Genomic DNA, 24,897 nt, shown 5'->3' with positions numbered 1-24,897 from the left:
TGCGTTTTTACGCGCGGTGACGTGCGGAGGACGCGCGCACGTTCTTCTGACATGTGGTTAGTCGAGAGTGAAACAGGGAAAAAAAGAGGCTCAACAAGAACAACATCTAAGTGAAAGATGTAGGTTTATGACGCCAGAGGTCTCTCTACATGTATTGACACCACGAGAATCTAAGCATTTACTTTTATTAAAGCCAAAAACATGAAGGCTCAAAACGACCACGGATGTGTTGGTTGGTTGCTTAAATTCCTTGAAAGTTCTCTGATCTTAACCCAAGTCAAAATCAGCAAATGATCACAATCCTTTAAAAGGCATCAGTGGAGTTCTGTTGAAATGAATCATTTTGTTATTTGGAGTAGATTGATTTCAATGGGGTTGTCATAGTGACCTCTGCACCCATTAGGGACCCGGGCAAAGGCGAGATGGGTGTCTGATCTGTTTGTGTTTATTTAAAATATTCACTGTGTGTATTGGATTACAGCTTGGGTCATTTTTGTCTTTGAAATCACAGTGATGCCAAATCTACCGCCACTAAAATGTTGACCTACATTTGAATCTTTTCTGATGCAGTTTAAGCTTAATCACACTGGTAATGTTTGCAGAGAAGTAAGACATTTGTTTAATGCTGCATGATCAAGCAGGAATGTGTGAACTCATTAAGATTCACTGAAAATAATGAGGAAATGTATTAAAAACACATCCAGCACACGCAAAAAGAAATCACAGGTGTTCACAATATGCTTATGGAACAGCCAAAATATATCAAAATAAAACTAAAAATATCATTTCCTTTCCTTTTTTTGCTGTGTTCTAATAGGAGCAACATTTACAGTACACTACACAGCAGCGGGGAGGTATGGATCACAGAGCACAGAGTATTTACAGTAGGAGAAATCCACTGTAATATTGTGGTGAAATGGTGATTTAGACTGACTCGGGAGGAAAGAGGGAGAGGGCGAGTGAGAGAGGACAGAGGGATGAGAGACGTTGGAGAAGGAGAAAGGGGAGTGAGAGAGAGAGTGAAGAGGAGGAATGATGGGATTGTGCCCGTCTTTCCTCTCCGCCACGGAAGGATGACGGCTTTCCTGTTCTTTCATTGACGACGGCGGTGAATCCAGATCCTTTAGAGGCGCGGCCAGCCCCCTCTCTCCCTCAAACTGGAATATTACGCTGTGGATGCCGGACGTGGAAGATGAAGGAAGTGTTTGTAGGGGCTGAGATAACAGGATGGTGGAGTAGATGCTCGGGCAGAGGGAGAGAGCTTCAATCTGGTGGTTGTACTCAGGTTTGAAGGTGATCTCCATGCTTGGGCTCGTCACCTGCTCCTTCTCACGCGTTTGGGTATTAAAAGGTGTGTGGGTCACAGAGGAATTTGCATGGAGATGAAAGACTTTCTGATAGATGAAGTTCTCCGCCGACTCCAGGCTCTGTGGCTCGCTTTCACTGGGCAGAACTATTTCTGCATGACTGATGTCAGGTTTCTGCTCTGTTGCACACTGCTTCATATTCACCTGTGAAAGACAAAAGCAAATATAGGATGACATTATTAAGACGGTGATAAGAGAGCAACTTGATTTTTGCTGCCACCTAGCGGTTAAAATCGTAACACACAGTTTTGTCTGAGGCAAACCCCTAAACACGCAGAAGATGATGGGGTCTCTGAATAGATTAGCTCGTTTCAAATGCTGCTTTAAATGGAAGTCCGTGCCTGGCAATGTGTGTGGGAATACCCTCTACATTCTAATACCTTCAATACACTACAACAATACAAATTCTAAATTGTAATTTGTCCTTCATACTCAATTTGTCCAGATGTGATAGGTTTAATTGTTTCAAATTCTAACATGAATGTGGAATCCAGCCTCTTGTCTGTTATCTCACACTCAGGTGAGCCTATTCTGTTGGTGTGTAACACAGGTTGGTACTTCCTGTTGTCATGTGGCCATAACGGACAGACTTGTTACTTTTTGTTCAAGGAAATCTACAAGCTCACATGAAGTCATATTTGAATCAAAGCTGATCTACTGTAGCATCGCAGTCAGAGAGAGCCGACTGAAAGGGGTCAAGGGTTAAACATTACCTCCAAAGGGGCTTTAGGAGTCCAGTGGGACAGACTGCTGTGAGACGGGTCAGGGACACTGTGACACAGCTTCTGTTTCACCCTGCAGAGAGTTACACAGTGCATAGGATCAAATCGCCATGTATGTATGTATGTATGTATGTATGTATGTATGTATGTATGCTGTGTGTGTGTGTGAGTGTGTGTGTCATCATACATCTTATGCTGTGACAGACAGACCATCAGCAACAGGGCAAGTGAAGTCACGATGACTGGAGCCACAACCACCGCCACTACAGAAATCTCCTGAGAGCCTTCACACACAGCACAAACACACACAAATATCCAAAGTTCACATGAGGGTCAAGCTGAGTATGTTTTCATTGTGGTAGTACAGTGAATCTGTGTGTGTGTGTGTGTGTGTTTGGGGGGGGTATCATACCAATGATATTCACGTTGGAGACGGGTCCTGCTTCTCCGGCGCCAGCATCAGTGCTGGCCTGAATGTAGATGTCATAGTTACCAGGCGACAGATTCTTCAAAGAGTAATGGTGAGTTTGAGCAGGCACAAACACTCCTGAGTGAACAAGAGAAGACACCTAAGACTCCCTACATCCAATGAGGTGATAGAGCAGAGGAACCTATTATTTTTACCTCGTAAAGTTACAAATGTGAGGAAAAATAAATAAATAAATATTCAGCCATGTGTGCATGTGTGTGTGTGTGTGTCACTCACTCCTGGCTGGCTGGTTGGCGTTTGTGTAGTGCAGTGTGTAGTTGCGGAGGAAACCATGAAGCAGCTCCACAGGCACAGGACGCCACCTGAGCTCCATTCCGTTGCTGGATATCTCGTGCACCTCCAATCTAGGACCAGCAGAGGGTGCTGTACACAGACAGACAGACAGACAGACAGACAGACAGACAGACAGACAGAAACAGGGACAGACAATGGTTTCTGCAGTATAGACAAATGCATAAAAGTAAATAACATATATATATATACATAAGAACAAGGTATCGTACTGCCTTGGCGTGTGTACACATAGAGCGTCCTGCTCTGTCCACTCCCTCTGTCACCATACAACACTTGGAAGGTGACAGCGTAACGCACCAATGGCTCCACACCCTCTAAGATAACACAGAGAGGCACATACAGTCAGTGACTCATCGTGCTGAAGAAACAGGAGCAGGCGCAAGATTGTGTCGCAATTTCCCTGGTTGATGAAAGCATTTGCGATTGCAAAGTGTATGTTGAACACACACACACACACACACACACACACACACACACACACACACACACACACACCTGTGATGAGCAGAGATGTGCAGGATCTGTTGGCTGTGTCCCAGTGTAGGCTGCTGCTGCTGCTCGCTCTCTCCATGACAGCAAACCACTCCACTGCAAAGCCGCTCAGGGACGGATCAGCCGGGGACGTCCAGAGCACGTCCAGGCTGTTGTCGTCCCGTGGGACAGCGTGGATTTGGCTCCGGGATGGAGGATCTGCAAATAAGGGAGACAGAAACAGAGAGACAGAGAGAGTTATTGAGACGTCTTGTCCTTTATGCCGGTTCGAGTCCCCGTATGGACCAAGCGTGGACTGGCAGCTGGAGAGTTGCCAATTTGCCTCCCAGGGCACTGCCCAGGTGCCCTTGAGCAAGGCACCGAAACACCCAAAAACAGCTTCAGGGGCGCCACATCATGGCTGCGCTGTCATGTGTGTGTGTGTGTGTGTGTGTGTGTGTGTGTGTGTGTGTGTGTGAGTGGCGCAAGGTAAATTATATATTTCTAATTACGAGTGACTGTATGTGACTACATGTGATCTGACAAAATAAAGTATCTTATCAGTAGAACTCAGTAGAGCGTGTAAATTCATCACTAGGAACAGTCCTCTTGTCAGTTTTTGAGTTTCAGATTCATTACCCGTGTTTAGTTTCCTTACCTGAGTATACTGGGATGCTGAGGAGCCAGATTTGGGCTTCTGGGGAGGTTCCTGCCGAGTTGGAGGCGGTCAGGGAGCAGAAGCAGCTTTCAGTGGGGAGAAGCAAACTACAGGAAGTCCTGGTGTGGTCCAGAACCTCGCATGAACTGCCACGATTCTCCAAGACAACGCCGCTCTCCTTCTGACAAGTCACATTGTAGGAGAGAACTTTGCCATTGGCCAGAAAGTGAGGCAACGGCTGAAATGGGGGGAAAAACAAACACAAGTGGAGCTGCAGTGAGATGAGAGAAGTTCATTCAGTCGCTCCTGCTGCAGGAGCACTGAGATATAAATGTGTTTTCTCTCTGTAAGCAGCAATCTGTCTCCATTTCAGTCTCTGCCGAAATGAAACCATAGAGTGCAATAACAAAGTAATATCCTGGAGAAAGAAAAATCATGGACAAATTAGGCACAACTAGTGAGTGAATGGTGATTAGAAACCAAATCAAATCCAAAGGTTATTAAACAGTAAAACTGCATAATAGCTCACGGAGGTAGGAAGTGTTACAGGATATTATTTGGATGCTCGTGACTAAGTCATGCACAAAACATACCCCCCCCAAAAGACGTTGCTTCCCTCCATAAGTTCTATTTCGTTTAAAGCTGACTGGGGCCTCTGAACAGATTAGGATGTGTGATTAGCAATGTGTGTGAGAAGACCCTCTACATTTTAATATCCTCAATACACTACAACAATAGAATATTTGTCCTAGACATGTCCAGATGAATAACATAAATGTGAAATCCAGCCTCTTGTCTGTTATCTCCATTAAACACACTCAGGTGAGCCAATTGTGTGTGTAACACAGGTAAAACACACACACACACACACACACACACACACCTTCCACAGGAGCAAAATGCGTGTCCAGCCTTCTTCTTCCTTCTCTTGCACCTGCCTCCAGAATGCGGGAGCTGCAGACGGAGCTGTGGCACAATGTGACAAGGAGGAAGAGAAGGAATGAATATGAGGGGACATTAAATACATGAATGTGGCTTTATGTCCCAGCCCACACTGTCCACGCTGTCTCCTGTCCACTGGCACAGTCCCCTTCCTTCCTCTCATCCTGAGGTCCACACCGCTCACCACCTCCTTATTTGGACCTAATTTGTTGCCGTCATCCACTGCTGGCAATTAAACATAACAAAAACGAAGATGACAGGAATATTGTAAATTGTGTGTATGAAACCACGGCCCAATCTGCTTCTGTTTGTGCTTCAGAATGGAATTATAGTTGTGCTGTAATTGAGATAATATATCCCTGTGTGTTCAGGTCTCATGCAAGTTGAAGTGACTTATAGTTCTTATATTAAGTAAAAATAATCCTATTTAGAACATCATGCTTATTTGATTGTGTTGTCATGCTGCTCTCCCTTTTCCACAGAGAGTTGACAACATGCGGGCGGCGGGTAATGATTCAGCGTCTTGCTCAAAGGCACTCCAGCAGCGTGAGTGTCTACCACAGTTACTGGTGGGGGTGTCCCCCCCACCCCTCTCCTTATTATTGTTACGAGACAGTATTATTAAAATACCGTGACTGATTGAAACGCAACGCACGCCCGCAAGCAACACGTCCTCTCACCGTCCTCTTCCGTCTGTCCTGAGCAGCCGTTGCTCCACTGGCTCCAGGGGCTGGCGGCGCTGAGGAAGCGGTGGCGGAGCCTCACCGTGTACAAGGTGCCGGGACTGAAGAGACAAACCCTCAGGCTTCTGTCTCTCACCGTCAAGTCTCTGATATGGACGTGGGGCTGAGGAGGAAAGAAGGATGATGGTAGGAAAATACATTTTTAACGTGAGTGATATGATATTTTGAACACTTTTAGTGGTACTTTGTGTAGCTCAGCACCTCTGTCTCCCTGACACACAGTATTGTACAGAGCAGACCTGTTCCTGTGCTGTGAACTCAATTTGGGAAGCCAGTTTTCCGTCTTTGATCTCACTTGGAGACACGGCGTATGACAGAGAGCGCGTCCAGGTTAACATCAGACACCGCGGCCGCCCACTGACAGGCGTCACCGTGCGCAGTGTCACCGGGGACAACTTCACTGATGGAGAGAGAGAGAGAGAGAGAGAGAGAGAGAGAGAGAGAGAGAGAGAGAGAGAGACAGAGAGAGAGAGAGAGACTGAGAAAGAATTAAGGGGGAAGAATGATGGTGCGAGCGTGAGAAACACATAGTCTCACCTTCCTTCCTGCCAGACTGACACCGAGGCGTTGACGCTATGACGCTGTCAGCAGAGCGCGCAGTCACACTGACGCAGAAGTTGAAAGCCACGCTGGAGTCACCGATCCCCGCCGTGCAGTTGGTGTGAGATGTGCTGCAGTTGAACGACTCGATGACCCAAGGCCCAGCGCTAGAAAATCCCACGCACCCAGAAACACACAAGCCTCATTAGTATACACACAGCTGACACACAAACACATTGTAGTTATTTAGTGAAAGACACGAGTTGATATGAGTGTTAACGCCGCTGATCTCTTCAGGTCGATGATCAGCAAAGGCAACAAACCAAGGCCCCTTTAAATATGAGACACGAGTCCACTACAGTCATTTCATAGTATTCAGAAACACATAAACAGACAGGTAAAACCATGTCATGCAAAGCTGATGAGGATGGTTGTACATGTGCAAAGACAGAGAAAGCTGTGTGGTCATTATCATCTCAGTGCATCAACGTGTACCATCCAAGCTTCACGTGAATGACAGATTCAACGTCAATAACAAGCCCAAGCGTTTGGATATGGCATAAAGAATTATTGTCAGGAGACAAAAGCACCCACAACAACTGACAATGGGCAGTCCTGTCCCTGATGTAATGTGTTTCTCTGTGTATTCAAACTATACTTTTTATCTGATTACATTGTTTTAAACTATATTCCTTTGGTAAACCGTCTAATCAGACTAATCAGTAGCATCGCTTTCAAGACAGTGGGTTTCCTGTTCACCAGAAGAAAGAGCTATGTCGCAATGTGACACACACGATTGGTAAAAGTAAATCTTCTAATTGAGATGTCACTTGCAGACCTTTGTGACCCACCTGCCCATCTTGTCAATAAGCAGCGTGTAGCGAGTCGTCCTGGCAGCTTGGGGGTCTCCAGGCTCCCAGTGACAGGTGACATCTTGTCGCTGCCGGAAAACACAGTCGAGGAGCCGCGGAGGCCGGCAAGAGACGGCTGGGAGGACTGAGGATGGAGAGATGGCAGGGTTCAGACTCCAGAGAGTTGACGAGGATTCAGGTGCAATGAAACCTTTGACCATTTATTTATTTACATTTATTACGAGGTGGTGCCAGTCAAAGACAGATGCACAGATTAGCAGTAAACATGTGTTGCAACTTGGAGATAAATTTCACTTTAGAAGGAGGAAGGTGCAACCAAAACGCAAAATATATGCAGAAATTGATGCACAAGTAGTGGATTGATGAACTATTAGTACGTGTGGTTTAGACCCGATAAAGATATTGATCTGGTTCACAGATATGGAGTTCCTGTGCATTGAAACAATAAGCTGAAAAACTGTCAAAGTTTTCTGGTTCATTCTAATGTCATTTTTGGGCTCAGGGATTAGTCAGGCATTCAAATAAGTAATAGTTTCCAACATTTTTACATCCATTTCCTCTTCCGTCCTCATTACGATGGCCGAGATCAGATTTGCTGCAGCAACAACAGCTCAGTAAAGATGTGTTGTTATTTACTACTAATTACAAACCAGATCTGCCTAATCACAGTTTCATATTTCAGTGATATAATTTGAATGCACACCAAAAATACTGGATTTTCATTAAAAAGTATATTTCTCTTGCTGCTGCAGATTTCGGTTGAGCTTACACAGATGTATTGTACCTCTATCAAACATTACACGTTTGATCGTCACAGTGGGCCTTTTATTGCCTCATACCTAAAAGGACACCGGTCCACAGCAGGCGGGTCAACATCACAGCAGGGGTCCACTCCTCCATGAGCACCGAGCGGTCTGTGCTGAGTCCCATCGGCCTCGCTCACGCTGTCTGGCCCATCACTGTGCACGTACACAGCAACTCCCCGGCGCCCTGCAGAGAGAATAGCTGGAAGCTACAAAACATCTGTAGAGTGACCGGGATCCAGTCTGACCCGCACTGCACTTTATGTAACGACATACTATAGACAAGTGCTACATGCTTGAAGCTGAGCAGGAGGAGCTCAGATGCGTCAGATCTGCGGTTTTGCATCGTTTATTATCATAGCTCCATAATGAATTTGATCAAAGCTGACAGCTGTACATGGTGAGAAGCCTTCCAAGTTTCACTCAAATGCTCTTGTGGTTTTCAGCTTAAACATGCTGTATGAGCAACAGGACGACACAACGGAGGACATGGGTGTTCTGGGTATGACTGTGCCAAATAATGCGCTCCATTGGTGATTGTTTCCAGAAAAATATAGATTGAATTTAAGGTTTTACCAAATGGTATTGGAAGAGATTAAAACCACACAGGGGTGCTTATTTTAAACTATATAGAATGAACTGTGGAAAATAAGTCGCTGTTGAATGCCAAACCTCCACTTAGACAAGAAAACAGTCCAGTCGGTTGATCAAAAGTGCTTCATTTCGTTATGCACATTTCCAAAGTTAGCGCGAAAATGTCGTTAAACCAGTAAAATACACGCATTAAACCTTTGCAGAAATCCATGCCAGACAACCTGTTAACGGTGAATGAAACACACACGTATGCCATACACACAATATAAACTTACCAGAATGAGTGTCTGGGCAACATGTGCGTCTCTGTGTACAACTTCTGGCGCTTCGGTGTATGTATGTGTGTGTGTGTGTGTGTGAGTTGCTGCACCCATCTGATCCGCCCCCAGATGCGTCAACGTGACTGTGCCGTGGTTCCCAAACTGCGGGTCGCAGCCCTTTGAATGCAACGCAGATAATGAGCCCATATTGATGTTTCATCAGTGGAAATTTTCCCTTGAAGATTTATTGAAACATATTCTCCAATGTGGTATAACATCTAAAGAAGGCGTCCCTACAGGCTAAAGTCAGTACTGCAGTTTTATTTTGCTAGATTTTTAAGGGTGTTGAATTCCACACCAAATTTTTAAAGCACACATTGAAGAAATATACATTCTGGAGTTAAAGTTACTTTTCTGGATTTATTTCATTTTTTAACTTAGCATTAAGAATCAACTTTTCAAGAATCAAGTGTGATTTCAGGAGCAGCTGTGACTTTGAATGGTCTTCATTTAAAAACTTGCGGAAACTACAGAATTCATTTTAAAAAGACATTTAGAGCTCATTCATGATTGAAGTTTCTATTTCAGTTCTCTTGGTTGTATTTGACTTTCTCCCTGTAGAATACACCACTAATTGTTTCTACACCACATTTTTACAGTACAGATTAAACAATTACAGAATGAATGCAGGATGTCTCAAAGCAATTTCAGCAAAGCTTCAGAACTTCTCCCAGGACGTTCATTTATTGGACTAGCAATCATTTTGTATAATTCGGAAAATGTCTTGTTTATCATAAGTAATGGCAAAGATCCAGAGCACAACAGAAGGTATTCATTTTAATCTCATAAACGCACACTCACACACCTGTTGATCCGAGCCACACTCAACTCTGAGCAAATGAAACCTGGTCTGAATCTTAATATCTTAATTCTGACCTGAATATGTCCTCACATTTCTGTTTTATGTTAAATGGTGCATGACGTGCAAGTTAAAGATGCTGTTGATATTATTTTCTGCAGTGTCACATGTAACCAGATCCCCTCTGGTGTGATCCCCTCTATTTCATGCTACATTTGCGTGGCAGCGGCAAACAGAGCTGCTGTACCCGAGGTGAGGCGCTGGCAGAGCACGCTGCCCGGCTAACGGCGTACGGGTTGTACCCCGCAAACAGAGCCTCCCTCTCTTTGGGACTGGACAACTCCAGGAGCCTCCAGCTAGCCACGGCGCTTCTTGCTGCTCTGGAAACAGGCCAGCACACAGAGCGCTCACCTACGAAGTTTGGGTGTTCACGCTTAGGGCCTGGAAAGATTGATCAAATGGAAAGTTTAGAAATGAAGGATATGTAAGTGTGTCAGAGTCAAAGCCACCAATGAGGAAGAATGAGGGTTTCATCAAATGTAAGGGAAGATTGTGAAAAAGCGTGGTTACCAATACAGTTTTAAATTTCATGAGAATCTGATCAGTTGCACAGACAGACTTACTGGCCAGGAGCTCAACGTGTGCGGATGCTCTGCGGGGCTTATGGGATAGAGGTGCAGTTTTAGATTTGAGGATGGACCCGTCCAGGATCTGCCTTTTCTTGGGCTTGGCAAGCTGACAAATGTGTGGCGTAGCGATTGCCGTTGTAACTGCTTTGCTCAGCTACAATCAGATTTCAGATCATCAGCGACATTGTCAATCAAAGAAAATAAAGAATCTTAATTCAAAAAATCTAAATGTAAGTAGGATGAACCCTATTCATTACAGTACACAACAAACAAAGAAAAGAGGGTGTGAAATTGCTGTAATAACACATCTATAACTTGTTATTCTCAGAGAAAAAACAAAACCATTCCCCAAGGCTGACCACTATTGTTCAGCAATATAGATGACAACAAATCAACACCCCACCCTCCACCCTCCAAATTATGCTCTCAGCAAAAGCAAGGCCAGAACATTCAATTAGAAAAATAACAAATACTCAGCACAGGTAATGCTGTAGTCAATCATAAGATGCTCCAGACGCTTTCTAGCGAGGTAATCCGCAATAGATAATAGACTTTAAAAGATGTTTGTCCCTTGAAACTGTTGGCAAACAAAAAGCAATATTTTAGGCATATTGAAGACGGTCGGGCCTTGCTGTTGAGCAACACTGCTGCTGTTGTGTTGGCACACATAGAAAGCTGCCAGGAACCATTGGTTTCAAATAAAACGGAATTCGTGAGGACATACGATGTGATGTCACTCACAGGGGCCAGCAGGCTGTTGTCAGGCTGCCAGCCAGCTGCAGGGGGTCGAGGTCGTGCCAAACAACACAGCCGCTCCGATGGAATGGCCCCAAGAGCCCATTTACTCACCTCCCATATGGGCGAACCCCTGGGAGGAAGAGGAGATGGAAGGATAGATGTAAAGATGAGGGAAGACAGGGAGGGAGATAGGATGATACAGAGAAAGCAGAGGATAAGAGAATGTAGATTCTACATTCTCTTATCCTTTGCTTTCTCTACATTGTAGAAACATTAGGAGCTGGAAAAGATGAGTGTGAAAAAGTTTCACTCTGTCAAATTTAGAGAAGCACACATAGACAACAAAATCTATTTACGTGATCTGAGAGTAGGACTTCTTAGTTCCACAAAGCTCCAACCAGCGAGGTGTTACCTCTGAGAAGAAAAAATGTATATCATCAAATTGCGAAAATGGTTGTCTGCAAATAGAGTAAAGACATAGAGATAAACAGACACTTGAGTTGCGTACCAATTTTAGTTGTGGATCCAGTCATCTCTGGTGGCAACGTATCCAGCCAGTATACTGAACGACTGGAAAAAAGAAAAGAGGCCGTAGAGGGGACGAAGAGAGAGACAGAGAGACCAGGGGCGGCAGGGGGGGTAAGTTCAGGTTCAGTCGTGCCTACCGGTCTGGATATCTGAGCGGGCTGGATTTGGGCCGAGAGAGGTGCTCTGTCCGAGTTGCCATGGATACATAAAGAGCTGATGATGGGGGGGAAAGAAGAGCACTCCATCGCTGAGGTAATCCAACGATTCAGTGCTCAACAGTCACCAAGTACAATTTAATCGCATTTAAGACACCAAGAATAACTTTTTTGTAGTTTTAACACAACTACGTTTACTAGTGTTGTTGACGGATAGTTTAAAAAATAGGAGTGAATGTCAAACCAGAAACAATGTCCCTGGACTGGATTATCACCGCCTCACCATGCCGTCCACACACTCGTATCCCAATGTCTTGCACAGGGACTCATCTGTCCACTACTGCTAGACAGCCAGTGGAAATAGACAAACTAAACAAACCCAGAGCTGGAATTGACTTCTTTACTACTGGCTGCATTGCGACTAAGACATACCTGAATCAAAATTACCATTATAGTTTTATCTTCAGTAGATATATCTAGTAGTTGCATACACATATCACATCTCAGAACATGACATATGCATAATAAACACAGATGGTTGATGTGTTTGTTTCTGTTGAATGCCTCTTGGCTTACCTGTTCTGCAGTTTCTCCCTCCCTCACCGACACTTGGTTGGTTGCTAAGGGATCAAGTAACGCTCCTGTGATATAGAGAACCAAAGATCGTCTATTTGTTTCACCAGTACCACACAGCAGTGAAGATAGAAGTTCTAGCTCACTTTTCGGATATTGAATTGTTGATACTACTTATTAATACTTCAGACAAAGCCTGTTGCCCCGTAAAACAAATCATCGAATAAAATCCTGTAGGAGCTGTGGAGTAGATTTCAATTCCTAACCTGTGGCATTGTAATATGAAACGTATACCAAAACAACTTAATAGGAATCGTGATTTCCCACCAAATATATATATCTTTAGATAAAACAATGGACAAAAATACATGTGGAATCTGTTCTCATGCGCATTTCATTACTATCTTATATGCAAACACAAGACAATTTCAAAACAAAGACAACTTTATTGTCTATGGACATTTAAAATCTTATAAAAAGAGCACAGTAAACAATCTACCAAGGCGTCTTTAATAATAATCATGAACATAAAGCAACAAGCATTCGGTATAATACTGTAGTTATTCCTTAAAACTAGTATTGCTCACACACACACACACACACACACACACACACACACACACACACACACACACACACACACACACACACACACACACACACACACACACACACACACACACACACACACACACACACACACACACACACACACACACACACACACACACACACACACACACACACACACACACACACCAGCATCATATAACATTCACGGGCCTCTGCAAATGTAGCGTCTGGCTGGTATCAGTAACTAACACTTAAAGGATCACGTGACAGCATCATGTGTGCTGTCCACATGTAGTTCCTTTATAAAGCATGCCATGAGGCATGCTGTATTTTAAACCAAAGCCTGTGTGGAAAAAGGAGCTTGTCTCCAGTGCCGAAAGTCTCCACCTGCACGACTGTCTCCCAGGAAAACTCCACTATGATCCTATTTCAGAGACAATACCAGTTCCCAGGCTTAGGTTCATGGGGCACAGAGCTCTCCTACTAAGCTGCCAGTGTGATCATCAGGTTAATGGTAAAAAAAAAGAAAAGAAGATTGGATGGCACTAAACGTTCTGCTCTATTGTGACAGGTGCAGGCATGAATGAGGTGAAAAGGCAAGTGGAAGAGGGGCAGGACATGGTCAATATTGAATATATATTCAGTAGCACCAGGAGAGAGAGATGACATGCGTGTGTCAGTGTCAGAGGGTCTGCACTATAACAGGATACAGCAGGGACATGTGCTCAGCTCCTCTGATTGGCAGCCTGTGAGTTGTGTAGTAGTGGATGACTTCAGGTATCGTGGAGAACGGCGGGCTGTTCTCCCCGAGAATGTAACGTCCGTCCTCACACTGAGTGAACTTCATGTGCATGAAGCCCTTACAGCTCCTGGGAGAAAAGAAGGAGAAACAAACCCTTTGATTGAAGCAACACAGACACAACTGGACTGTGAGTTTATCTGCTTGGCTCTTGAAGCCTGTTCGCATCAAAGATACACAAGAAACCATCTCAGGTTGCTACAGATAATCTGCATCACTGTGAATAAGCCCACGTAGAGCTTTTGCACACTTTGTGTTGGTGTTTTGAAAGCCCAAACATGTCGTATATAGAAGATTGGAAAAAGGGTTTCCTGTTCTGATGGGTCTCCATTTCTGCTGCGACATTTGGACGGTGGGGTCAGAATTTGGCGTAAACAACATGAAAGCATGAATCCATCCTGCCTTGTAACAACGGTTCAGGCTGGTGGTGTTAAGGTGTGGGGGATATTTTCTTGGCACACTTGGGCCCCTTAGTACCTACTGAGCATCATCAACGCCACAGCCTACCCAAGTGTTGTTGCTGACCATGTCCAACCCTTAATGACCACGGTGTTCCCATCTTCTGATGGCTACTTCTGGCAGGATAACACCATGTCACAGAGCTCAAATCATCTCAAATTGGTTTCAATGTGTTCACTACTCAAATGGCCTCCACAGCCACCAGATCTCAATCCAATAGAGCACCTTTGGGATGTGGTGGAATGGGAGATTAGCATAGTAGATGTGCAGCCAAGAATTCTGCAGCAACTGTGTGATGCCACCATGTCAATTAGGACCAAAATCCCTGAATGTTTCCAGCACCTTGTTGAATCTATGCCACAAAGAATTAAGGCAGTCCTGAAGGCAAAAGGGGGTTCTAACACAGTACTAGTAAGGTGTACCTAATCAAGCGTCCTTTGAGTGTATAATGAAATGTCTTTTTTTGTAGTATTAAGTGCCTTTGTGACACTTTCATGACAGCATTTAAAGAAGAGGATTTGAAATTTGAACAGAGACATTGAAACCATCTCGCCTCTGTGTTGGTGTTCTTTCGCTCGCTTCTTCACAGCAACATTCATTCAAATTCCTTTCATTGTAGTCCCACTCCACCACGGTTGATTTATGCATTAAATTATAGCTACAAGTGAAACTAGTACCTATAATAAATTGCACTTGGGAACTAGTGTGAGGCTGAAAGCAACTCCCAACACGCAGACGATCACTTCCAATAAGCAAACCAAATGCATGCTGAGTATTCATAAACCTAATTTGATATGAATGACTTCAAAATGCAGCTGGAGTGTGAGCAGGCAGGCGACTACCTGAGGGAGAGGGAGTAGTCGCTCCGGCAGGTCTGGCTGTTTCTCACCAGGTAGGAGCTCTCTTTGCACAGAGTGAGCAGAGTCTCTGCCTCTGAGCGACTCAGGGCTCCATGGTACCACCTGCAGGTCAACAGGGAAAAGACATGGACAAGAGAGAATTCCTTCCAATGAATGCAGGTCCAACCGACATCTGCTTTCAGAACAGTGTTGACTCATCAATCAAGCTAACTTTAGCTACGTTTTAGGATTTCTAAATACATTCATTTGCACGTACACTTGTCTCTCCAGTGGTAGGGATGGGTCCACTCTCTCACCCAGGAGAGGGGGGGTGTCACCCACCAAGCGAAGTGTAGTTGAGCCTCCTGTGGTCGATGTAGGGCTCATCCTGACAAACCTTGTCTGTTCTGTTTGGGCTCGAGAACGCTCCCTTTCTGCCCCCTCAAATTGCACTGTGGTCAAACACAAAAGGGAGAAGTAGAAGGGAAGTGGGTTATTTTGTGTAAGCACAAGTCACATTAGTTGTACACCAGGTATCCAGGTATGTGCCAATTTACCTGCTAAAGCTTTGGAGATGTTGTCCTTCTTCCACTCCCACGGCTGATCGTATTCATCAGCCGGCCTTTCGTCATCCTGAGGCAGTTTGCTCTCCCTGCTGTCGACGTGGGCGAGTCCACTCTCAACCCTTTGGGGTTGCTGTAGCTGTGATGGTGGAGCAGCTCGGTGGTGCTGAGGTGTCCTCTCCTCGTATGGGTTATCATACAACTGGTCCCCTTCTCTGTTAGTCGTCATGCTGTGCTGAAGTTCTACAATGTGAACAGACGTGTCGGTAAGACTTAATGCTACAAGCAAGCAAGTAAAAACGTGGATATTCCGACATAAGTGTGTGACTGAAATTTTGCTGCCAAATTGCTTTTGGGAGAGTTAATGTACGCACATGCACGAGGCAAGATGGCTTTTCAGTGAATGTTATTTGGGGCATTGATGTTGAAATATCTAGCTAAAGAATACCTCCGGCCCTGAGGACAAATGAGAGATGAAGACCTAAAAACAAAAACAAAAAGGAAAACCTGAGATGATCCGCTGGGCCTCGAATGGCTCCATGTAGCTGCAGCAGTCTGGCGGTGCAGATTCAGGCTCCCAGTTTGGTTCGACTCTCTGGCTTGATCGTGCATCAAATGGGTCCGAATAGTCTGTATCCACGTCCGCCACTGCTGGGGCAGAAGGAACCACCTTGGGTAGAGCGATATAAACAAGAGGCATTTAATAAGGTAAATGACACAATTGACTCATCTGTACAAAGTCATAGAGCTGGAACAACTGTTTGTGTGGGTGAGAGATGTTTAAAAACAGAGCTTACAGGTTCCTCTTGAACAGTCACGGGACTCAGGGGGATTTTACAACGGCCAAACTCCTGAGAGTCCACTTTGATAAGTCTGTGTTTGGGAGAAACCACTTTTACCTGGAACATAACACGTGCAATTAAAAGCTTTTTACCACCGATTAGTACATAATTTCAATACTACTTAATACTCGTTTTCTAATCCAAGTATGCATTATCAGGCGACGATGGGGGGCGCTATGACATGATGAGCCTATATTATCTTAAGCTACTGTACATATAGCTACATTTTCCTACCTCCACACCATTTGGCAGCACCGAACCAAATGGAGGGAAAGACGGAAGGCTCACTGTGGAGCTACAGGAACTGAAACCGCCATTCTGGAGCCCTTTGTCAGCAGTCTGGTACGGATCCTCAAAATCCAGCTCCTTTTGAGCTCTGTATGCCCTCAAAATTTCACTCTCAGTGTAATCTGGCCTTGGGGGCTGTGGAGGGTCGCGCCTGCTGCCAAAGTTCAGGTAGTCCTTCAGCCACTTTGCCATGGATCTGGGAAAACAATAGCACAGTTCAGTACGACATGTTTACTATGATTTAGTGCTCCTAAGATTTGTCAGATATAAAATTAACATTGTCCAAATTTTATCATGTTTTTCAACTTATTTAAAAAAAAAATTCTTAGTTCCTCCTTTTATTTGGTCTTGGAAAGTTAAAAATTTAATTTGCTGGAACCAAAACAGGTTTGGCCTTTTGACTGCTGCCAATACATTTTAAAAGACGGGTTATAGACTCGTTTGTTTTATTTTTTTCAATAGTAGTTTTTCCTATCTTTGCAGTCAAAGTGTAAAATGTTTTCTGGATTCTGGGTCTCAAATGTAAACAAACAAAAAAACTGGCGCCGTTTCATATAATTCTTGACTGAATATTTACTCGGGACTGTGTCAAAGTATTATTGGAGTGACTTATTGAATGATGTATCTTGAGGGAAATGTAACGAAATTCCAGTCAAATCCTGACACTGTAATGTAGGATTTGGAGCATGTGCACGAAGAAAGCTTTAACATGGAATATAATCAACAGGTCAAATGTCAGTTCAGTGTAATTACCTTATTTAGACGGCAAAGACACTTAAACCCGAATAGAACGAGAGTACGCTTTAACAACGCTACGTTGCGCTAGCTAAGTTATGAACCACTGGCCATTCCGGCTAGTGATGAATTGGACTTGGTGTTAGCACTTTAAAATATTCATATTCCATAGATAAGTTAATTTCACGCAAAACAACTACATACTAAGCTAACATTGTAACTACTTGCTTATTCACTTAATTGACTACTTGTTCACGTAGTCTTCACGACAACATTAGAACCGCATAATTGAAGACAAGCACTGTGAGTAAGCCAAAGCTAAGTTAGCTAAGTTAGCTGGTTATCCGCAGCTAACATCGTAGCGCCTCCCGTCGGGTGACAATGTGACATGTTTCCGCCCTCACCCGCTCTTCTTTGCATTGACGGTCTCCCGTTCTTATTGTATTTTCTGGTTACCATCCAGCGTGTTACGTTTACTCATAAAAAAGTAAAACGATATAATGTAGGAGTTCTCTCCTCCTGCTCAAAGCCAGGCGTATCGGTGGGCTAATGTTAGCCGAGCCTGAGCTGCACGGTGGGCTGCTTTAAAGGGGAGGACGGGAATGATTTAGTGGGTCGACATTAAAGCTTCAACGTCTCCTTTAACCAATCAACTATTTACAACTAAGAGACGGCAGAGTTACATTCTCAGTCATAAAATATAAAATGCGAACTGTGTGCACAAGTGTGCCATACTATAATTTTCTATTATATCCTACTAATAAATCGATTTCTTTGCCACAAAAATCATGAACACTCAATATTAAATGGTCTTAATCTTCCCAAAGAGTTATTTACTTGCTAAATGACATCTCACTTCATTGTGAGTCTTGTCTTGTACTCTGAAAACTATAACACAGGGTATATTCAAATGTTTTTTCCGAACATAAACATCTACAAAAACTTTATACCCAAGAATTGTGATGGAATTCTGGACGACAACCAGAGACTGTTAAATACACCATGTATTAACTTACTAATACTATAAGACCGTGAGCAGAGGTGCAGTGCTGATTGTGCTTGTGTAGTCAATGTCTTACAGATCCTGCAGATTGTTAAGTAAACTTCTGCTACACACTAAGTGGCCTTATTTCACAAGTTAGATATTTGAAACAATGGCCACTATACAGGGCCATAAATGTCTAAAAAAAACAGGAGTCAAAGCAAAGTGTTTTCTCATAAGCAAATCGACGTGAGTCGCGAGTGAGTCATCATATCAGTGGATGAACATTTATACACAGCACTTTCAATAATGTTAGTCTTACAGAGTGTTAACTATCTCCACTCCGTATCCGTTAGTATACAAAGCAAACCACATTAAAGGATAATTGCATTACGCTGGCAAGTGTCATCTTGCATTGGTGGTAGTCTGATATTCATGGCCTTTACGGTGCCATTAGCGCAAAAGTAATTTTGAGTATTTTGTTTTTCCTACAGGCACTCGAGAAAAGAAGCCGGAATGCTGTTCTTTATTGTCGTCTTCTCCAGTCAGCAATAAAACAATCTTAAGGTTTAACAAAAACAGTTCATAGTTTGTAGGAAGATAGCAGCATTAATTTACGATTATTACACTAATTACCTGAAACTCACACATTAGGGAGAACTTAGGGGAAACTTTCAAAGCACTGAAAAGTCCAAAAACCTTAGTAAGAACTCAACAGATAGCCTTGGTCCCTGTACATACTTCCATAATCAGTTATCATATCCATGTGTTTGTTTAAATGGCTTCTGTATGCATGTATTACAGGAGATATTTGGCTGGCTTCAAGTTTACCGTTCTTCAAATCTAAACAAATGAGCAGCACTAAGGCACCTGAGAGCTTATCTGCTTCCTCACCAGCATTGTGTGGCTTGTTGAGGAGGTCATTCACTCCACTCACTAGGACACCTATTAATGTTTTCCCCAATCCCCCATCGAGAGCTATTCAAGCTAAAAGGGACGCTCTGTCAACAGCCCCGTCCTCCTCAGCACCTTGTCCACATTGGGGATCAGTTTTCCAGTGAAGTTCCACAGTTTGGTGTCCACATGGAGCTCCTCCAGCTTCAGCTCGCTCCTCCAAGCCCCGCGGGTGTGAATCATCCAACACAAGTCTGGTGGGACTTTGAACTGGCCTCCAAAAATCTCTAGTGGCTCATGCACTGAAATCTGCTGCACCATTCTGTGATGCACACACACAAACACAAACACAAAGCAATGTGTCATCACACGGCTGCATTCCATTTATCACACCTAAATGTCCCCGTGAATTTCCCTGTTGTGGGACGAATAATGGATTATCTTATCATATCTTACCTTAATGATGGTGTTTAAAGAGGTGCCAGAGGTTGAAATGCCTTTCCAGCCCATATGCCTATAAATATGTGACAATCTGACTTTCTCCTGATAATGAAACGATTCATTCGCTCTTGAAATTTTAAAAATTTGTGCTGAATCTTTTATAATCTACAGTAAAATATAAAAGGTAATAAGGTGAATCATCCCTTGTGGAGCCCCAATATTCTTGAAGCAAATGCAGAATATCCACGGGCTTCAACCACACAGAGGGCTAAATGTGGATTCTCTGAGACTATATGAAAACGTTCTTGGAGTGTTCTGGGGGTTCTATCTCTTTTCAGATACCAAGATACTGTAGATCTAAAATCTGTCTGTGTACTTGACCTAAATGTATCATATTAATTCACAAATGATGTGTGTAACTCTTTTACCCTCCTATGGTGATAAAGTCCCCATACCTTGGCTGAACTATCATCTTGTGAGCGTGATACACGTTTCTGCCCGGCTCCTCCCTGTAGATGTGCTCCAGAATATTAACACCCGGCACTCCATTCCACTGAGGCAGGTGAAACTTGCCACTTGGCTCAAAGTGGTTCTTGAGAAAGATACGGTTCTCAATGAGGAACACCCCCGTCTTCAGGATGGGAGGAACCGTATGTCAATGGACACAAGTTGGAGAAAAAAGTAGAAACATTTGAATATTCATCATGTTTAAGGTATTACATTTATCTTTGTCAAATTCAAACAGAAAGAGAGTTGGCTACCTTTGGGTGCTGCAGCTGAAGCTCGTTCATGAGAGACATTAGGTTGTTGTGCTTGTACGGCATTATGATCTCATCAATGTCGTTCAACAGGACGTAGCGTGAGCGCTCCATGTTCCTGTAAATACACTCATTTAGCGTTGTTAGCTGGCCAAAGTAGTGCAGTTCCCCACCGTGTTTAGAGAACATCCAGCCATGAGATGGCTTGAGATGGTGGTCAATGGGCCAAGGAACTATCTCCACAAAGCCCTCCTGACTGTAGCCCCGAAGCAGACAGTCAAGCTCTGGACCACAGCTGGTGTTGTAGATCACCACCCTGTTAACTCCCAGCAGCCTAGAGCAAAGTGAGGAACAAAGATCAAACCTACAATCACATATACAGCTCTACTCCTACAGCCCTGACAGTAACACAATTTGGTATGCCTGTTTTATTTATGTTTTTATTTATGTCTATATTTATTAATTTACTAATTTATTTATATGCACTATATATGTGTGTATTTTTTAGTTATGTTATTTCTATATTAACTCTATGTATTTATTTATTACTTAACATACACATTTATTCTGTTATTTATTTACACCATTAATTGTCATGATTTTATATTTTTTCTGTCCCTTACTGTTGTTTTGAACCTGGGTTCTCACTAGGAAGGGAGGAGTACTTTTAGTGAGTCCAGCTCTATTTTATTGGGCCACCGTGTCCAAGTGCTAAACAAATGTCATGTTACACACAATAGCAAACACCTATATAATACAGTATATTACTCCAGACTACTCTAGCCTTGCAATAAATCACACGTATTTGTGAGTCTTATAATGTTTAGACTTTGCCAAGACAAGGTCATTCCACTCTCTTTGTGTGTTGCTGTGAATGTGTTCACCCCTTGTGTATTTGCTCAGTAATGTAACTGACCTGTACATCTCCAGGGTCTGTGCGAACTGAAGCACGTTGTTGTAATCTCCAAACAGGGTGGAAATGCAGACGGTGAAGTTAAAGTCAAAATGCTGCGGTTCATCCCCGTTGGTCTTCTGGTTTCTTATGGGGAGGAAAGTGTGTTTCCCTGCCTCTTTGTTAGGCACTAGTGTGACATGGGTGGCTCGGCACTTTTTCGGGATCTCACACAAGACATCAGTGGTGGTGTATGGAAAGCCAAAGTTGTCAGAGTGTTGTAAAATGTTTGCCTGCGTTAGATTGCTGGATAAATGGTCTTCACAGTAAAAAAGACAGTGTAGAGGCTGTATGGAGTCTCTCCTGAATATTCCAATGATGCGCACGTCCCAACTCTTCCTCCTCTGGTCCATGTAGGCTGACACCAGCGTGTGCTTGGTTTGGTGGAGGGGTGTGATGGAATCCTCAGAGATTTGCACGAGGTGTCTGCTTGTGTCCCTGTGCGGGTATGGGATGATATTGTGCGTGCTGAGGCGTTCCAGCAACATCACGTAGAAAAGGGTGAAGAGGAAGGTAGCTACAGAGAAGAGGAAGATAAACTTCACCCTGAGTTCTCTCCACTTGTCCATGCTGTAGTGCGGATAGAGTCCCAACCTGCGGCACAAGAAGGAATTATTGTCACAGTGATTAGACTTCCAAAACTTCACGAACAAAGGGAACACTGATGGAAGTAGAAGACACATGTAATAGATGCTTGAATCTGCATTGTAACCTAAGCCACACTTCTTTTTTTTCCCGATTTTCTTTCCACAACCTAGGTTCTTTGAAGGGGCAGAGAAAAGATTCCATTTCCCAACCTCAAAGACAAAATAAAGAAATAAAAAAACAAAGGGAAAAGTAAGGGAAAAGTACTTAATGTTATTATATAAATTATGTATCTTAAAGGTATAGTACAACATTTCGACTGTTACAACAGAGCAAGTAAAGTGAACAGCAAGTATTGCCAAAAATGCACCAACTTACAAAAAACACTGTCAGCTACTGGAGGTAGTTTGGACATAACTTCCGCGAAAATCTTCATATTCTGTAAAATTACATCAGTAACACTTCAAGTACCAACTGTGGTAAACATATCAGGTTGAGAACCACCATTATGTCAATACTATATATATCTGTCAGGTCTGAAACCTCGTTTCAGCGGACAAATGTAAACAGGAGTCAGCAATCACAGGTCTTGCTTCAAAAGTTTTACTTGCAAGAAGTGAGCAGCTTACAGCAAAGGCAGCTTCCTCTCACTGAGGAGCACTCAGTGAGCACACATCTTATATTGTCACACAACAGAGTGACAGTTGGGATGGGTTAACTGTGTCCCCCTGATACTCAGAAAAGCAGTTCTAACTAGTACATGTCTGATTCCACTTCCTCTTATCAGATACAATGTCTGGTATCAGATACAATGTCTGGTGACACTTAAACTTTGATAACATGTATATACAAATTCTCTTACAATATCACAGGGTGGCATCAGGGCGACTGAATTAGTTAAGGATTTTATTTATCTTCTTGTATTCATTTACCTCAAACAAAGAAAGGGAAAAAATGAATAAGTAATAAATATCATAATATAATATTGTTACATAATAAAATATAAAAACTACAGAAAAATCGAACAGTGAGCCTTTAAATCCTATAAAGTAGTGATGTGTCCTTTCGTGTCGAGACTTCGAAGCGTGTGTCGAGTAATCCAGGAAGATTTTGGCGAAGCGCGTATCGAGGTGTTTGTTGGTGACGTATGTGGTGACGTATATGGTGACGTTTGAAGCCCGGCGAACCTGCCGTACCACGTGACTGATTCAAGAGCTGGTTCGCCAGTTTGGCGTGCAATTCGAGATATGAGGGGCTGCGAAACGCAATCGATCCCCCGGCTGACGTGTCGAGTGCTCACTGATTTTTCTCTGGTGTACAAGATTTTCATATTCTAAAATAAACATCTAAAATGCATAGGTCTATATTTGTCAATACAGACAAAAAGCGGTCCGATTCCAATGTAATATTTCTTCACATATAATTTGTCATCACGCGATCTTGACGGATGTCTCAAAGTAACGTTAATGTTAAAAAATACTAATGCAATCAAATCAATTTTATTACTAATCTTTGACACATCCAACACTAATCACACCAAAGCCCCATCCCCCTACTATTTAGTTTATGGAAAATAATGACCCTTTTGTGTTTTTTCAAAAACAGGATTTCTTTATGACAAAAAACCTTTTTGTCATAAATAACGAAATCCTTGAAGTTGTTTAACAGGCATTTAAGACGCCTTTTTATTGAATTACACAGCACGATTTCCAATTACCAAGAATAAAGACACACTATTGCACTATGCATTGAGAGTTGGTACAGCTCGTACAACACAAAAATTTAAAAAGAGGTGTCACACAAAGGGATTTTAGATTTTAAATAACTTGTCATCACGCGATCTTGACGGATGTCTCTAAGTAACGTTAATGTTAAAAAATACTAATGCAATCAAATCAAATCAATAAAATTAGATTTTAGATTGTATCGCATGGAGAAAATTTGACCTATTTGAAGTACACATGAACAATTACCAACAAAAAAGAGAATAGCCTGTACAAAGTGACTCAAAAGTTTTAGTTTAACTCAGCATTTCAAAACAAGTTGTTTTAGATTAACTTAAACAGGTCTCTTACAACATCAAGAGGAGGCTGATGCTCTCAGAACTGACTGCAGGTCTTTTTCATTCAAGACTAAACAAATAAAATTCTTTAAGACAAAAAAAGAAAAGAAAATGACCGTGAATCTATGCAGCGCATAAAATAAAATTTAGCATAAACAGTAAATGAATTAGACCAATAACCTTTTTTTCCTGTACCATTTTGCAATGTAACTCAGTGAGTGACAGGTGTCCAGCCAATGATATGATACGGTTCACTTACGCTACGCGACGATCGCGGACATTTGATATAAGTAATAACATTAATATTTGTGTTACCATTCCTCCTGTTGAGACATGCTCAGCCCATGGCTCAATAGAGTTGCATAGAAAAACAAATGTGGAATTCCCAAAATAAGAAAAAAATCGTTTATAAATTTGTTTATATTGATTTTTAATAGTTTAACAAAAAATAAGAAATCATAAGAAATAAAACACATTTACGATTTGCAATTTGTTTTTATTGAAGCAGACATTGTACATGACATTGTGCATACAGGTGTAGGGTATTTTGGAGATCGTTTTTTTATAGAGAAAGAGGGGAAAGAGGAGAGAGAGAGATAGAGGGAGAAGGAAGGAAGGTTGTGATATCCCTACTATTGTTGTTGAACTTTATACATAGAGTAAAAGTGGACTGGAGTTGCAATGATGTCATAGGGTACATACAGAACTTACAGGATGATGTCAAACAGCAATGTAGGCTAGTACATATCGCATCATAGGTTGTGATAGAGAGAGAGAGATAGGGGAGAAACAAACAGGAGAGAAAAGATCCAGAGAGAGGACGTCCCACCCCGAAACCCCACCCAACCCCACAGTCACACAACCCCGCATTCACACAACCCCGTCCT

The 24,897-nt window shown here is 42.8% G+C and overlaps 4 protein-coding genes across 5 annotated transcripts; all 4 read right to left on the bottom strand.

Moving 5' to 3' along the window:
- Positions 1–125: 125 nt before the first annotated feature.
- On the bottom strand, positions 126–8,849 carry LOC143005991 (interleukin-6 receptor subunit beta-like). Of its 2 annotated transcripts, XM_076157294.1 has the most exons (15): positions 8,772–8,849; positions 7,939–8,089; positions 7,079–7,223; positions 6,225–6,394; positions 5,927–6,087; positions 5,625–5,790; positions 4,886–4,968; positions 4,003–4,240; positions 3,369–3,563; positions 3,083–3,187; positions 2,796–2,942; positions 2,502–2,636; positions 2,277–2,373; positions 2,081–2,162; positions 126–1,511 (listed from the first exon to the last, which is right to left on the bottom strand). In XM_076157294.1, exons 2-15 carry the CDS (start codon positions 8,027–8,029, stop codon positions 837–839), a joined length of 2,490 nt encoding a protein of 829 aa, XP_076013409.1. In that variant the 5' UTR covers positions 8,030–8,089; positions 8,772–8,849; the 3' UTR covers positions 126–836. The 2 variants fall into 2 exon arrangements, with proteins under 2 accessions (XP_076013409.1, XP_076013410.1); XM_076157295.1 differs by lacking the exons at positions 7,079–7,223; positions 7,939–8,089; positions 8,772–8,849 and having other exon boundaries at positions 5,927–6,082; positions 6,225–6,410.
- A 472-nt stretch (positions 8,850–9,321) lies between these two features.
- Positions 9,322–11,709, bottom strand: LOC143006119 (sperm microtubule associated protein 2-like). The gene is made up of 6 exons (XM_076157444.1): positions 11,648–11,709; positions 11,491–11,552; positions 11,339–11,396; positions 10,986–11,112; positions 10,239–10,398; positions 9,322–10,056 (listed from the first exon to the last, which is right to left on the bottom strand). Exons 1-6 carry the CDS (start codon positions 11,707–11,709, stop codon positions 9,815–9,817), a joined length of 711 nt encoding a protein of 236 aa, XP_076013559.1. The 3' UTR covers positions 9,322–9,814.
- A 955-nt stretch (positions 11,710–12,664) lies between these two features.
- On the bottom strand, positions 12,665–17,923 carry LOC143006366 (SH2 domain-containing adapter protein F-like). The gene is made up of 8 exons (XM_076157778.1): positions 17,741–17,923; positions 16,548–16,797; positions 16,269–16,370; positions 15,979–16,141; positions 15,466–15,714; positions 15,186–15,360; positions 14,912–15,031; positions 12,665–13,680 (listed from the first exon to the last, which is right to left on the bottom strand). The coding sequence occupies exons 2-8, from the start codon at positions 16,791–16,793 to the stop codon at positions 13,494–13,496; spliced, it is 1,242 nt and encodes a 413-aa protein (XP_076013893.1). The 5' UTR covers positions 16,794–16,797; positions 17,741–17,923; the 3' UTR covers positions 12,665–13,493.
- Positions 17,924–19,305: 1,382 nt separating this feature from the next.
- LOC143006118 (uncharacterized) lies at positions 19,306–22,006 on the bottom strand. Its single transcript, XM_076157443.1, has 4 exons — positions 21,328–22,006; positions 20,415–20,745; positions 20,109–20,284; positions 19,306–19,534 (listed from the first exon to the last, which is right to left on the bottom strand). The coding sequence occupies exons 1-4, from the start codon at positions 21,930–21,932 to the stop codon at positions 19,306–19,308; spliced, it is 1,341 nt and encodes a 446-aa protein (XP_076013558.1). The 5' UTR covers positions 21,933–22,006.
- Between the last annotated feature and the right edge of the window lie 2,891 nt (positions 22,007–24,897).

The sequence above is a fragment of the Genypterus blacodes genome, unplaced genomic scaffold (genome assembly GCF_046128005.1).
Source record: "Genypterus blacodes isolate CSIRO-AG114 ecotype Tasmania unplaced genomic scaffold, CSIRO-AGI_Gbla_v1 ptg000073l_1, whole genome shotgun sequence".
NCBI lineage: Eukaryota > Metazoa > Chordata > Actinopteri > Ophidiiformes > Ophidiidae > Genypterus > Genypterus blacodes.
The sequence above is the reverse complement of the archived record's forward strand: the minus strand, read 5'-3'. Positions and strand labels throughout refer to the sequence as shown.

Excerpts from the sequence above, each read along its gene's own strand:
- LOC143005991 (XM_076157294.1), bottom strand. The coding sequence starts at position 8,029 with ATGGGACTCAGCACAGACCGCTCGGTGCTCATGGAGGAGTGGACCCCT. Across the intron at positions 4,241-4,885 it reads GCATTTTGCTCCTGTGGAAG|CCGTTGCCTCACTTTCTGGC; the intron begins GTGTGTGTGTGT and ends CCCCCATTTCAG. Across the intron at positions 3,188-3,368 it reads CACATCTCTGCTCATCACAG|AGGGTGTGGAGCCATTGGTG; the intron begins GTGTGTGTGTGT and ends GTGTTATCTTAG.
- LOC143006119 (XM_076157444.1), bottom strand. The coding sequence starts at position 11,709 with ATGGCAACTCGGACAGAGCACCTCTCTCGGCCCAAATCCAGCCCGCTC. Across the intron at positions 11,113-11,338 it reads AAGTCCTACTCTCAGATCAC|GGGTTCGCCCATATGGGAGG; the intron begins GTAAATAGATTT and ends TCTTCCTCCCAG. Across the intron at positions 10,057-10,238 it reads ACACGTTGAGCTCCTGGCCA|GCCCTAAGCGTGAACACCCA; the intron begins GTAAGTCTGTCT and ends CAATCTTTCCAG.
- LOC143006366 (XM_076157778.1), bottom strand. The coding sequence starts at position 16,793 with ATGGCAAAGTGGCTGAAGGACTACCTGAACTTTGGCAGCAGGCGCGAC. Across the intron at positions 15,361-15,465 it reads CATCTCCAAAGCTTTAGCAG|TGCAATTTGAGGGGGCAGAA; the intron begins GTAAATTGGCAC and ends GTTTGACCACAG. Across the intron at positions 13,681-14,911 it reads GACTACTCCCTCTCCCTCAG|GAGCTGTAAGGGCTTCATGC; the intron begins GTAGTCGCCTGC and ends CTTTTCTCCCAG.
- LOC143006118 (XM_076157443.1), bottom strand. The coding sequence starts at position 21,932 with ATGGACAAGTGGAGAGAACTCAGGGTGAAGTTTATCTTCCTCTTCTCT. Across the intron at positions 20,285-20,414 it reads TTCAGCTGCAGCACCCAAAG|ACGGGGGTGTTCCTCATTGA; the intron begins GTAGCCAACTCT and ends CCCATCCTGAAG. Across the intron at positions 19,535-20,108 it reads AAGATGATAGTTCAGCCAAG|AATGGTGCAGCAGATTTCAG; the intron begins GTATGGGGACTT and ends TGTGCATCACAG.